Below are 14,381 nucleotides of genomic sequence, written 5' to 3'. Positions count from 1 at the left end.
CTCTACCACAGCCACCGTCTGCACGAGGGTTAAACGCTTTGGGAGTGCAGATTAATTGATATCATTATTACAGACAGGGTGTGCTTGTGTGTATATGGCTGTTAGCCTCAATTGTGCTGTTAATTGCTGATGTTTACCATATTTTTGTAGATTTAAAGTGTCAAATTATGTTTAAAGAGTTATTGTTTGTATTTCAGAGAGTGTTCCTGGCCATTTTACTTACTGGTCAGTTTATTTAAAGGGCAAATTCTCACTATTGACTAGCATGTGTATTACTAGCATATTGTCCGTTTATTTGTACTAATAAAGCACATTAAGTTAATAGTGGGACCTTAAAATAAAGTGCGACTGAGATATATCCAATTACGGAAAAACAGTGTGAATGCAGAATGTTAAGGGTCAGGTGACTTCGAACTACGTTTTGCCTGTTACTACTACCTATTCTCCGTAACACTGTCTTTACGTACTCAAGTTTCAACCATCGGTCAATGTGTCAGACGGTTCTTGACTTCTTAGAACGGGGTCCCTGACAGGGCTATCAAGGTCTGATTTCGGTAGTAATGCCTCCCTTTATTTCATTATCCATCTACTCTCTTTCACGTTAATGCAAAAGCTCATTGGTAAGTGGTCTCGATGAGGTTTTTCATCTTCCTGAAATGAGAAATGGCAGCGGTACCTCGTCCCCATGGGTAACTGACCTTTGATTTGCGCTAATTTTGCTCATTAAATCAAACCGCTGACCTTTGTGGAATGCCGAGCTTTGATGTTGAACTCTTGTGGCTCAGAGATCAGAGGCTGTGGTGTCTGTTTTCCTCTTCCTGGCTAGAATGGGCACAAATGCTCCACTCATCCTGCTTGGCTTGTTTCTCTTATCCTCTTTCTCTCTATCTTTTTCACTGTGCATTGAATTTCCAGATTCAGTATTCCATAAACACATCATCTGTTCAATCTATGGGTGCATCTTAACGGATTTACAAATTTTGTTGTTTGTGTTTCTCACCAGACCATCTCTGATCTGGAGGCCCAGGTGCATTCTCTGAGGAAGGAGCTGTTGGCAGCCCACAGTCAGAGGAAACAGCAGCTGACGGAGTTGGGTGTGCTGCGGGAGGAGGAGCGACAGCAGGCCGCTCAGGACCAGCAAGCAGCCCTGGACCGCCTGCGGGCCGAGATGGATCAGGTGCGGCAGGACCTGGAAAGAACCCACAAGGCTGAAAGGGAGCTGGCCCAAGAGAAGGTTGGTGTGGAATTCAGACAGTGTGTATTTTTGGCGTTTTAGGTTGCAATTCAAGTCGCACAACCCACATCCATCATTTGTATAATGTGACAGATAGATGACCTGTTAGATAGGCTGGTCATGATTGGGCTTGTTCTAAACCCTGTTGAGTTACTGTCTAAATTGGAAGCTTCATTCATGGGCAGCAAGTTGGTTGCTCATACACTTAACACTTAACACAAATTAGACATGGAGACTCAACTAATCATTTGCAATACAAATCATAGATATAATACATAGATACAGTATATGTCTATTTGCTCTAGTCAACAGCACTCCTATCCTGGAAAGGAAGTCAATAGAGAATTTTGTAGAAGAGTGTATTTGGAGTTACAAAAATCGGACGTCACTTATTTATTTCTGGCTCTATAAAATCATGGATTATCAGATGTTTATCGCAGACCAAATCCTATGAACATCAGTTGAAAATTACAGCATTTGTCAATTTTGTTATATGTTTTGTTACATGAATCAAAGGATCTTGACCTTTTCAGCATGACAAACATGTAGTTGTATTTCCAAGCAACAGTTACTAATGTGGTATCTACACATTAATATCTAAGATTCCCATGTTTCTAATGTTAGCATGATGCTAGGCTAATGTCATGATTACTCTAATAAGCACGAACATTGTGATACTCTAAGGGCTTTTCACTGACAGATTGAAAAGGTGACAGTAACTGAAAGGTTGCATGTTCAGACCCTGCAAGTATTCATCAAAAAGTATTTACTCCCCCACATGTCATTTCAAATTAGAAGGATATTTTTTCCGTCTCAAATCTCATTCAGTTTAAATACTGAGACATGAGAATAAATGACGGCAGAGAGGAATATTTGGGTGGACTATTTGTAGGTGTTTCTACAGTTTGATTGATATTATGTGTATGTAAGTTAAGCCGGGTGCGCACTGGCAGGATTTATATTAGTCCTTTACGATTGTTGCTTGTCAGACTGTACAAACATGATGATCATGTCACACTGTGGGATCTCAGTTGCCATTAATGTCAGACTGTACAACAGTCAAGACGTGTTAAAAACGGGTGTGCGCAAGAAAAGTTTTACATTATCAACCCATACACTTTCAGTGACTGTGAGTTGCATTGCATGTGGAGCTGAAATGTTAATGTCATGAGGCTATCATGAAAAGTCTATGAATGCCGGCAATACCGGCGTATTTAAAAATATATTTAAGAAGTGTAAGCAGCACTACACATCCACATGAAAGCAGTGGCACAACCGGTGTTTTTCATAGCAGAGGCAACAACATATCATAGGAATTCCGTGAGCGGTGGCCGTTAGCGCCAGAGTTTATGATGGTTAGAAGACATCTCTAGCATTAATTCTGATCACGGCTTGTCCTGAAAAATTTGACATTTGGTGTAGTGTGCCAAATCTTTTCGTCAGAGGTCAAATTTAATTGCAACTGTCATTAATCTGTGGGTTTGCATGTCAAACTAATGATCAAAGACTACAGATTTTAGCCTAGGATAGGAGGAATCTTTAGGAATTGCTAAATTTATCTCATACAGCCAAATCGTGGCCAAAATCGAGTGTGCCTGGCTTTAGCAAGCAATAACATTGCACTTTACACTTTTCACAATCAATTTCCACAATCCAGGACTGCTTGTATATGATAAGACACTATTTCTATTAAAAATAAATAAATAAATGAGTAATTCACAGACATATTTTTTGAGCATGCAACAAATGAAGTTAAACTTATCAATATGGATACAAAAGGCTAGCTTCTCACCTAAATACTTGTGTGTTGCGTACAGTGTACGTAAACACATTCGTACATGTTCATTGATGGCCTGTGTTGGCTTAAACTTCGGCACTGAGGGAATAGATCGCCTTAGTATTTAATTAAACACATTAGTCCCTCTTTGCCCCGGCTTTATCAAGGTTGAGCAAGCAGACTTGGGCGACTATACCGGAAATCCTGCATCCTTTCTGTTTTTAAAGCTCTTGATTCCAGCCACAAAAACGAGGGCTGGAAAGCAGCTGTAATCCAGCACAGGTTGGCCAGGAACAGGCTAAAGGTGGTATTGATCAGAGCGTAATCCTGATTAGGCCCATCAAAGCGATTAGTTTTCATTAAACTCATGCACCACCGCTGACTGCACCCTCCCCCAGGACATCTGCGGCACATTAGCGTGCCATTTGGCCTCTTCATAAATCCTGGGCCTACATTTTGGAACCATATGTGAGTACATTGCTGCACATAAATCCCATCTGAAGAGAATTCCGCCTCGCTTTTCCACTCTCAGGCTGACACGTAAGGCTTGTTTACAAAATCAGTCTCTGTTTCTGCCACCCCTCATCTGATACTCATCCTGACCTGCGGCTGAAAACTTCCTCTGAAGAGACTTCAACAAAGTCTGTCTCTGAGACTGACTGACACACTTCAAACTAAAGCTGCCAAAGTTAACGTGTTATCATGTTTTAACACTGTTACATTTTATGCATTTCATCGGTTGACGATAAATGAGTCTCGTTTAGTAGAACAAAAAAAAAAAACATTTCTGAGGGGCTGCTCACACAGAAAACTTTTTGCCCATTTCAGTGCATGACTTTTCCATTGTTTTTCTATGTACGTCTCACACATGAGTGCTGGTTTTTTAAGACACTGTGTCAAGTTGAAAGAATTTTAACACACAGTGCCGCTCGTCAATGTCAGTTCCAAAACTGTGGACCAGTCAGAAGACCCCGGAGGCGTGGCAAGTGTTGCAAGTTTTTTCGTTTACAGTAGCAAGTTGCATTGGCAACAGTTTTATTTGATGCCAACATGGCAGAGGAGGCATTTTGAGCTGCATTTTTTAAAAAAGAATTCCTGAGTCTTGTGTTTGTAGACACAAAGATGCAGTCCCCCTTAGACTTTCATTATTGCTGTAACCTCTTTAGACTCTCAAATTTCCAGTATAGCCCACTTTGAATAATTCAATCAGTTTCCAAAAGATGAAAAACATAGCTAAGATGTAAATGCAGTCCTATAGAGAGTACTAAGACCTATAATGGTCCTTTAAAGAAGGCACCTTGTGTCTTAAAGGGGTCATCTGATGCAAAACTCACTTTTACATGTTGTTTGAACATTAATGTGTGTTGGCAGTTTGTGTACACAACACAAAATCAGGTAATACTCAGCTCCTTGTCGGTGTGATGACACACCGACAGAGGCCGCTCCCACGATAGTTGATTGACATGAGCACCTTACCTTAGACCCACCCTCACCGAACTGAAACAGTCCGACTCCGATCGCCATTGTGTCGACTCAGGTGCAGGGGAAGACAAGAATGTCTCAGATTGAGCGATTGAAGTGTTCTGTTGTTGGATGTAATAATGAACATAGCGGTCGTCATTTACTCCCGAAATCTGAGCCGCTGCAGACGTTACTTTTGTTTTTGAAAGGAAAGCGCCAGTCCCGATCTACATATGCGTCTATGTTCGTGCAAATCATTCATGATGCAGCTTCACCGACAACAGAAGTGAGTATAAGTTTTTTTTTGCATCTTTGCAAATGGCCTTTCTTAATAATGTGTTGGTTAGCAAGTTTCGCAGCTAAACGCGGCTAAAGTAAACATTACGGCTCGTCATCCCACGGCAGAGAGGTAAAAAGAGTGTTTTTTACACTACCATTGAGAAATGTTAACCAAAGTATGTTATAGACTTCTTATTAAGACCCTAAAGACTCATATCATCTTGTGGAAAATGGGCATCCGATGAACCGTTTGAAGGAAACATTATCATGTGTTCTAAGAATTATCATTCATATGTAGCAAGAAAATGTGTATGGGACACATAAGGGGAGTGACAGTTAAACATCTCCTTTGGTTTTTAATGAAAAGCCGAAAGTCACACAGGTTTAAAACTTAATGGTGAGCCAATGATGACAGTTTTCATTTTTGGGAAAACTCTCCCTTTAAGGCATTTCTCACAGAGTGATGCGGATTAGTCATAAAGAGAAACACAGCAAATCGATTCTGTCATCACGCTCATGTATTCTGCATAAGATATGACTCTTGTGAGGTAAGTATTGTCATGATTACTAATACAGATGTAGATAAATATGGCATAGTGAGACAGATCATGTTAGTGCTGGCCTGTGAGAGTGACCAGGCTGTTATAGTGCAAGGTAAAGGAGGTAAACCGGCTTTGCGATCTCTCTCTCTCTCTGGCCAGAGGCGCAACATCAAACTCATTCCTCCAGAGTAAAGCTGTTTTATCCTCTGAGGATTAACCAAATATCTGACTCACGCATACATACATACATACATACATCTCATTTTGCCACTGTTTCATAGCTCACCATTGCAATCCAGTAAATGAGTCATCCGTGGTGTTCGCTAAGTCAATGACTATTAAGTTAGAAATTTGCACAAACCTCTGACCCTATACTGAATATCGACACCATTTGTGCTACAAACATAAATGATTCCTCAAATTATTTTTTTGTTATCAGATTTATGATTTTAATCTGGTGGACAATAAAATGGATGGAAAAATCCCATAGGCCCCTGGCATCTGAAGTGCACAGCTGATTTTTGATGTGATAGGTGGTAAAAAGATAATAGAATACTCTTTTGGCTTAGGCTAGTATGCAACCACACAGAACACCGTAGCATCCTAACATTGTGAAGACAAGACAAGCACCACTGCACTGACATTCTCTTTGGAAAATGTAAAAGCTAGTTTCTCCTTGTTGCTCGATTGTAGGAACGTTACTGAGATAAATCCTACTGGTTTCACAGATTGTTCAGCGGAATGCTCTAAATGCAGCTAATGATTTCATTTGTGCATTTAGGCGGGTATGTTATCTCTCCCCAACTGTGTCAGAGCTTCTTTTTTTGTATGTTTCAGAGGGAAAAGTTTAGCTATTTTCATTTGGAAGTTTTTAGGCTTTTAGATTTGTAGTGACTTGGCATGTTTCTAAGCTGAATTTCTTATTCTTTTGATGGCGAGAGAAACGCTGTCCTCGGCAGTCAGCCGCTCCAGAAATGGCCAGCCAGGGTTTGAAGACAGATCCCAGAGAAAAAGGAAAGAGAAATCCATTAAATCCATGAATGGGTTTTCATGAAAGACACAGGCTTTTTGAAGGGGAGCTTGTGGAATAAAATAATAAGGAAAAGAATATCAGAAGCGATAAGATCATGTGTTAGATTGTTCCAACGTCAGACGCTTAGCGAAAAGAAAGGAAGATGAAAGTGAATTTATTCCAGTCTCTGTTAACAACAGAGGTTTATCTGGCTGTAGAGAGAGAGAGAGAGTGTGTGTGTGTGTGTGTGTGTGTGTGTGTGTGTGTGTGTGTGTGTGTGTGTGTGTGTGTGTGTGTGTGTGTGTGTGTGTGTGTGTGTGTGTGTGTGTGTGTGTGTGTGTGTGTGTGTGTGTGTTTGTGTGTGTGTGTAGGCACCAGTACCCAATCTCCATCCACCACAGAGAACCCTGGGAGCCTTGTTCCTCCAGATAAACCTGACTTCTCTCTGCAGCTCACAGCCAGTGCCTCTGATGCTCAGATGTTCTTTGTACTTTCTTCTTCTTTAGCTTTGTAGTAACGGCTATACAAATCACGGCTTCCTGTCCTGAATTCCTACGGATTCAGTCCTTTTCATGTCTTCTTTCTTTTCTTTTTTTTTACTGCAGATTCCTCAACAAAATCTGCCTGTCGGAAAACTTATTAGGTTCAAAGATGATTTTTTTGATCAGCATCCCTCTTTAATCATTCCGTACAGTTCGATTGGGTCCAAAAAGAGAATGTATTTTTATTATTATACCTCTTGCCATATATGTGAATATTAACTAATATGTTCTTGTTTGAGAAACTAAAAAAAAACATAAAGGCAGAATGTAAATAAATCTAGATTATACAGGAATTAGCATTAAGGGAACAAAATCACTACACCCAATTTATATCAGCACAGATGCACTATATGCACTGGTATAATGCTGTGAAATGCATATTTAAAAATGAAATGAAGACTAAAAATAAATGAGACTCCTTATAGGTTCAAAAACGCCATTGCTGTTAACATTGCTAGTACAGAATAATTGCGTAATTTCTCAAAACACAACATATATTTCCATAAACAATGCTCAGTGGGCCTAATTTATTTATTAGTGCTGTCAAACGATTTAAAAAAAATAACAAATTAATCACCCATTTCTGAAATTAATCACGACTAATCATGATTATTCCCACCTAACATTATGTTTTTTTAATTATACTTTTATATTGCAATAATTTCACATTCAATCTTCAAATTAATGCAGAAACAGCGTAAAGAAAGTAGATTTGTGGCTTGTAGATTTCTTACACCAGCCTGGACAAGAAGGTTTCAGTTTCTTTTAGCATTCCCAATGTAAAATTGCCAATTAAAATGGCATATGAAGGCTGTTTATATAGTATCATAGGGGCATTCACCCTGGAGAGAGGCAGTTTTCATAAAAAAGTAATGTGTGTAATGAATCCCTGTTGAAAGAGCAGCCTTTCATTGAACTCATCATTCTTTTTGAGCTCTAGTCATCTTCATTTATACAGCCTCATAGCCATTGGATCAACACATTTGTTAACACCGTCAGGATAGAGAGGGATGGAGATATACAGGTAGCTGTAGCATGTCTTATGGAGCATGTTTCATCTGCCAGTGCTAAATGAGCTGGAATAGTTTGAAGGCTTTGATTCAATTTTATATGAGGATGACAGTTTGTCATGTTCCATCCAACTTTTGTTTTACCTCATTCCTGGAGTATTTCCACACTCTTTGAGTGATTAGTCTTTTTTAGATGATGCAACTTCAGAATTTAACATCAGAGAGCTTGGTCATTTCAACTGTAGCTGGAGGTGCTGAATTGGATGTGGCTGGTTCCCTTTTCTGTTTTCTGTTTGCCTCAAAGCCAAAGGCTCAAGGGATTGCCCTGATAAAAGGCTCCAGCCTAACTTACCCTGATGGACTGGAGCTGTCAGACCAAGTCCACTGGCGTAGATTTGACATGAGAGTGGGCTCAGAGCATAGACCTGTGGCACCTCTCATGAATTGCTTCAGTGTGGCCATGTTCTGTTACATTCAAAATAGTAGTTCTCATTATTTTCTTTTGACTTTATACATTAGCCTTGTGGTTTAAGTCATTATTCACTGATAAAATAACACAGAAAGAAGTTGCTAGGAAATTCTACAACCTGTAATGCATTAAAATCTATTTTATTCCTCAAATTCCATTTTATATATTTTAATAATGTTTGTGTTTTCCATTATTTTTTTCTGAATTCTGTTCTAGTGGTTACATTTTAATAATCAAAATGATGCCTAATCAATTGAATTCATTAAACATTTGAATAATAATGTGACAATAGTTTAATAGTAATAATGCCCAATGCTATTTTTTACAGACATTGTGTTTTTCTGTCTTTCTTACATTCATTGTTTTATGATTAAGTACACATGTATTACACATAGCTATAAATGCTGTTTTAACTCTTTTCAATATTTTAAAATGTAATCAAATGAAATTTGTGCAAGTTTTTTAGTTATCGTTACATTGAAAAAAAATACATTCTGCTGTACAGTAGTAATATATTTCCGTCATAATTTCTTCAGGTTAAACCAGATTTTTATTTTGAATATATAGTAGACAAGTCATACAGAACAAGCAGTCTTTTTTTTTTTTTCCTTTAATATTCACAGAGACTAGTCCATTCTGCAATTTAAGTGTACTTAAATGTGCTATTTTTTATTTATTTTATCCAAGTATCGCAAATTCCCTGATAATTCCATATTATACAGTAAATTCCATTCTTACGACTAGATTCTATGATTCCCTCCACGTTTTCCACATCACAGAAATGACAGGACCCTACTTCTCTGTCCTTATTGTTGTATTCTTACTCTAACAAAAATGCTCATTCTGTTCTAGTGGTTTAATTACATTTTAATAATCAAAAATGATGCCTAATAAATTGAATTGAACAAGCAGTCTTTTTGCCCTTTAATATTCACAGAGACTAGTCCAGTATTGCAAATTCCCTGATAATTCCATATTAGACAGTGAATTTCATTCCATTTACAACTACATTCTATGATTCCGTCTGCGTTTCCGCATCACAGAAATGACAGGACCCTACTTCCTTGTTCTTATTGTTGTATTCTTACTCTAACCAAAATGCTAATTCTGTAGTGCCACTGCATCTGCTTCCAGCTACATGGTCTCTGTACATGCATGAGATCACCATGGTAACAAGGTGTGCGACACACAAACGATGCGGTTATTTCTGTTTCCTCACTGTGACAGAGAAGACAGGTAGAAGTACTATGAGAGATTTTGCTTTGAAAAGTCAGCACATGCTTTTCTGTGCCGTTCCTCTGCAGCATACCAGGAGGCAAATCGAAGAGCCATGTGTGGTGAAAGCAACCAACTTTATGCTAGTTAAAAAGAATGTAAATACATATGAAGTGTATTTGTGAATGATCCAGGAGGAAGTTGTCAGAATGTTTCACCTGCCTTCTGTTTACACGGTGTTAGCTCACCATCCACAAACATCCCCCACAAACTTTCACTGCTAGCTAGTATTACCGAAAAGTGACATATCTGAAAGACCGCTATCCAAGAATGTCTACCAAGAGGATCCAGACTGTTTGCAGTCTTTGCTTTGACCTTATTGTCTCTTTTGTTCATACTTTAATTCAAAACACTGCAAAAAATGAGTTTTTGCTTAAAACAAGCAAAATTATTTGCTTGTTTCAAGCAAAAACTCACTTAATTTTAACTTTTTTCTAAAAACAAGACAATAATGTTTACTTGTCTAGAAAAAACTTTTTAGATATTTTGGCTTGAAACAAAACGAAAAGTCTAAGTAACAAACCAAAGGGTGAGTAATTTGTTTTTTGTGCTTATCGTAATATGATAACCACAGAAAATAATTTTGTATGAACAAATAGAAATGGAAATGGAAATATATGGGGCGATCATTTTATGTTGTCCCATTAACGTCACAAGCGACCGGTCAAAACTGCTGTCTGTCCACAGAGCTTGAATTGTATTTAACCTGACGAAAAGTGCATTTCTTGAAACAGTTATTGAAACTAAATTGTCACACTGAACCAAATGGGACAGTTTGCGTAAGAATACGAATACAAACAAGCAACGATAAAATAGTGCCGTTGCACAAATACTGTGAGTCTGTTCCACATAAAAGCGCTTGCTCAGTTAAGAAACTGGCAGGAAGCTGGTCAAGATTGTTGCTTGTACACATTGCATAATGAAATGCACCTGTTGACTAAGAAGGATGTGGCATTGGTACAAGATTTCCATTGAGCAGTGACAGGAGGGATTAGAGCGAATCAGGCCCTGAGAACATGGCTGCTGCTGTCTTGGAGAACGCGGTAAACACTCGCTCACTTCAAAGACACATCAATACATCCAGCTCCCCCACGGCGCGCCTGTCAGCTGTCATTCTGCCCAAAGTTTGGATGTTGCCTCTTTTTAACTTTATTTATTTTTTGTTAATGTGTCACCACCATTTTTAGTCTCTGTTTAACATTATGATTCATTTTTGCTCTCTCTCTTTCACTCCTGACGGAAGATGGTGGCGTTTTGGGGATGTTGTTGTCATTGTTTGTCTTCACTTTTTGTCCCTGCAAACTTATTAATTTCTGTCAACTGGTTTCTCTGCCATTTGGAGATACACCAAATCCCATTATTTTTGGTCATGGATTACAGAGAGCAAAACAGTGGGAGAATATGATCAAAGACACCTCCCCATCACCTCGGAGTGGCAGATCGAGAGAGGGAAATGGAGCTTAATAGCAGAAAATCAGATTTAGACCAGCCAGGCATGTGGATGGATTTGGTGATTCTATTTTTCTTTCTTCTGCGGAGATGAAAGTTACGCCGTTTTTCCCCCATCCTCCAGTTTTTCTCATTCTTTTCCTCTCAGGATGGCTGAGAAAGTCGGTGACACAGGAAAAGACTGCCACAGACCGGCAGTGTAGAGCTGTGGAGAGACCTCTCTGGCTCTAGAGCGCTTTAAAACACATGCCACTGTCCACTCGCTCAGGGACTTTAACATCATCCTTGAACAGAAATTTTTAACCTAGTCTTTTGACAGTCAGCATGAAGTGTGGTCCATATACCAGCTTATAGAAGAAAAAAAATCTGTCACTGGCAGAACTTTACCTTAAACATATGTTAGCAACTTATTTGTTTCACTAATTAAAATTGCAATTAATAATGTTAGTATACAAAATTATCAAAATCTGTTTTTTGTTTAATTTTTTTTTTTTTTTACCTTTATAATGTACTGACAACCACCTTAAAGGGTTACACTGCTCCAAAATGAAAATTTGGTCATTAATCACTTTCCCCCATGTCGTTCCAAACCCGTAAAAGCTTTGTTCGTCTTCGGAGCACAAATTAAGATATTTTTGATGCATTCCACCAGCTGTCTGGCCCTCCCATAGACAGCAATGTAATTAACACAATCACTGTCCGGAAATGTAGAAGGAGATCAGTAAAAAAATGTATTCAAATGTAATTTTACGAAGCTACGAGAATACTTTTTGTACGCAAAGAAAGCAAAAATAATGACTTTATTCAACAATTTGTCTCCTCCGCATTACCCTAGCGCCATTTTAGCGAGTATCCACTGAGCGTATGCTGTTTTGTGTCACAGAATATGTTTTCTAAATGTATTTACGCTTTGATTCGAATGGAAACAACATGTCCATGTGATGCGGCTGACATAGAACAGCATACGCTGTTTGCGTTTAGTGGACACTCTTAAAAATGGAGGAGACGAATTGTTGAATAAAGTCGTTATTTTTGTTTTCTTTGCGTACAAAAAGTATTCTCATAGGTTTGTAAAATCACGGTTGAACCCCTGATGTCACATGGATTATTTTACTGTTCTCCTTGCTACGTTTCTGGACGTTGATTGTGTTAATTACATTGCTATCTATGGGAGGGCCAGAGAGCTGTTAGAATGCATCAAAAATATCTTAATTTGTGCTCCGTACAAAGCTTTTGCGAGTTTGGGGTGAAGTAACCCTTTAAAGAACAGGTCATATGTTTTTTGTAAAGTGTCCTAATATGCGTTGGAGCCCCAGGTTTAAAGGCATCAAGGTTCCATTGTAATTAGAATATACATTTAATATTAGAGTCATTTGTCAATGTTTTCAAAACAATTAATTCGAAGCAGTTGTGAGCAAACCCCTCTCTTCCATAAGCCTACTCTGCTCTGATTGGTCAGCTGGCCAAGTCTTTTGTGATTTGGTACAGAGTGGAGTACTTGAGCAAGTTAGCAAACACTAGACATGGACTTATCTTTTATTGGCAAGTGTTTTGAACTCACCTAGATTAGAGAAACAGTCCTCTGTAAAATGACAAGCACAACAAAAGGTTTGAATTGTATTGCTGTGGTATCATGAAAAGAATTCATTTAAACCACTGATTCTTCACAACATCATCTTTCAGCAATGAAAACAAAACAAACTTTTGTTCACAGCGCAGAACACAGCGTCTTCTCTACATAATATAAACAAACTAACTAGCGGAAGTGTTTGCGGGCAGGTCAGACTGTTTGTATTTTGTCAAATGACAATCGTGCACTTTTTTTAGATTGAAGGATAGCCACGTTACAAACTGCAAAAGAGATATTTTTCGAAAACCCATATGACCTGCTCTTTAAAAACACAGGTGGCAAAAAAAAGCCTCACAAACTTTTCCGCTTTTCGGTGGATGGTGATACTGAGAAATATAAACACCATCATTGTAACACCTACGATAGCTACTGAAATATTGCAAAAAACATTGATTAAACAAAATATGATGCAACATAAAACCCTAATGTGCATAACTGATAAGAAAAAATCTAAAAAGAAACTGTTCTTTCATTGAAAACCAAAAATGTGAGGTATCACATATAATCGAGGAACATGGTAATGTCATTTTTTTTGCTTTTTCAATGTAAACTGTAAGATGGCTTCATCTTGTTTACTTGCAAGATTGTTTACGTTCAAATTAACAGTATTTTACAGTAAAATTGTTTTAAATACATTACAGATTTTCACCGTATATAGAGTAAGGGATCTTTTACTGTTTGCATTCTCATCAAGTGCACTGCAACACCCTGCACAATGGACAATATTCAGCAATTTCACTGTTGAGTGCTGTGATTGACCAGTCAGTGTTAAATATTCCAGAGATCTGTGTAATAATATTAGATGTGTTACAGAGCAAATACAATGAAGTTCGCAAAGTCTGAGACAGATTGCAGCTGGCAATTTTGAGAAAGTTCTTGCATTTATTGTGTGCGATACGCAGCAGCCGGTCTGTGAACGGCCAATCTGTGGGCGTTCCTTTTGCAGCTCAGACCATCCTCCACCTGTCATCAAAAAGGCACGAATGAAGTGCTAGACAAACCAATGCATGATGGCACAAAGGCCACATGTCAGCAGGATCTTGATCAGTATTGAGTGATCACTCTGGAGTCTCTTTTCTCCTCCTCCAGCTGAAGGACAATGATAGATGGTGTTGTGCAGCAGTCAGTGTTTTCTACTCAAAGTGAATGGTTAACAACTATAAAGTTGAGGGTTTGCCGTTATTTACAGGTCAGCTCTCCACACTTACGAATTATTGATGAAGCTGACATGAAGAAAGCTGACATGAAGAAAACTGCCCGCCCCTCATCAGAGCGCTTTAATCACACCACCAGATGGAGATGGCGGCTCTAGGGTCACCAGCCAAATAAAAGGCTCTTATTGAATGCCTAAGCTGTCTTTGTAGTGCTGTCCCTGGCGGCAAATCAGCACCCAAGGTCATCAAATGGGACGAATCGCAGGAGGTTCCAACTTAAAGCATGAGAGGCCAATAAACTCCCCAGAAGCCTAAATCCTCACGCAGATGCATTCATGGCTGTGTTCCCTGATCCCTACCGCCGGCCTGCTGATCCACCTGCTAACAGAGGTGTGACAGATCCCTGCCCAAAAACAGATTTTGGAAGCTGTGATGAAAATCAAACAGCCCTAGCCACACAAACACACACACACATGGGCTGGGGATGTAGCCACACCTGCCAGTGTAATACGTGACAGCCCTTTTAAAGAGGACGAGAAAGGACAAG

At 38.8% G+C, this 14,381-nt stretch overlaps 1 protein-coding gene across 1 annotated transcript in view; it reads left to right on the top strand.

Annotated features, from left to right (window-relative positions):
• Nucleotides 1-14,381, top strand: part of cep112 (centrosomal protein 112) — a 192,039-nt gene that overhangs the window by 114,481 nt on the left and 63,177 nt on the right. The window contains 1 exon segment of the mRNA XM_073834124.1: nt 1,004-1,234. Coding sequence (XP_073690225.1) covers nt 1,004-1,234 — 231 coding nt within the window.

This window comes from Garra rufa, chromosome 1 (assembly GCF_049309525.1).
Source record: "Garra rufa chromosome 1, GarRuf1.0, whole genome shotgun sequence".
Taxonomy (NCBI): Eukaryota; Metazoa; Chordata; class Actinopteri; order Cypriniformes; family Cyprinidae; genus Garra; species Garra rufa.
Note: the sequence above shows the minus strand (reverse complement) of the source record. Positions and strands in the feature narration are given on the sequence as shown.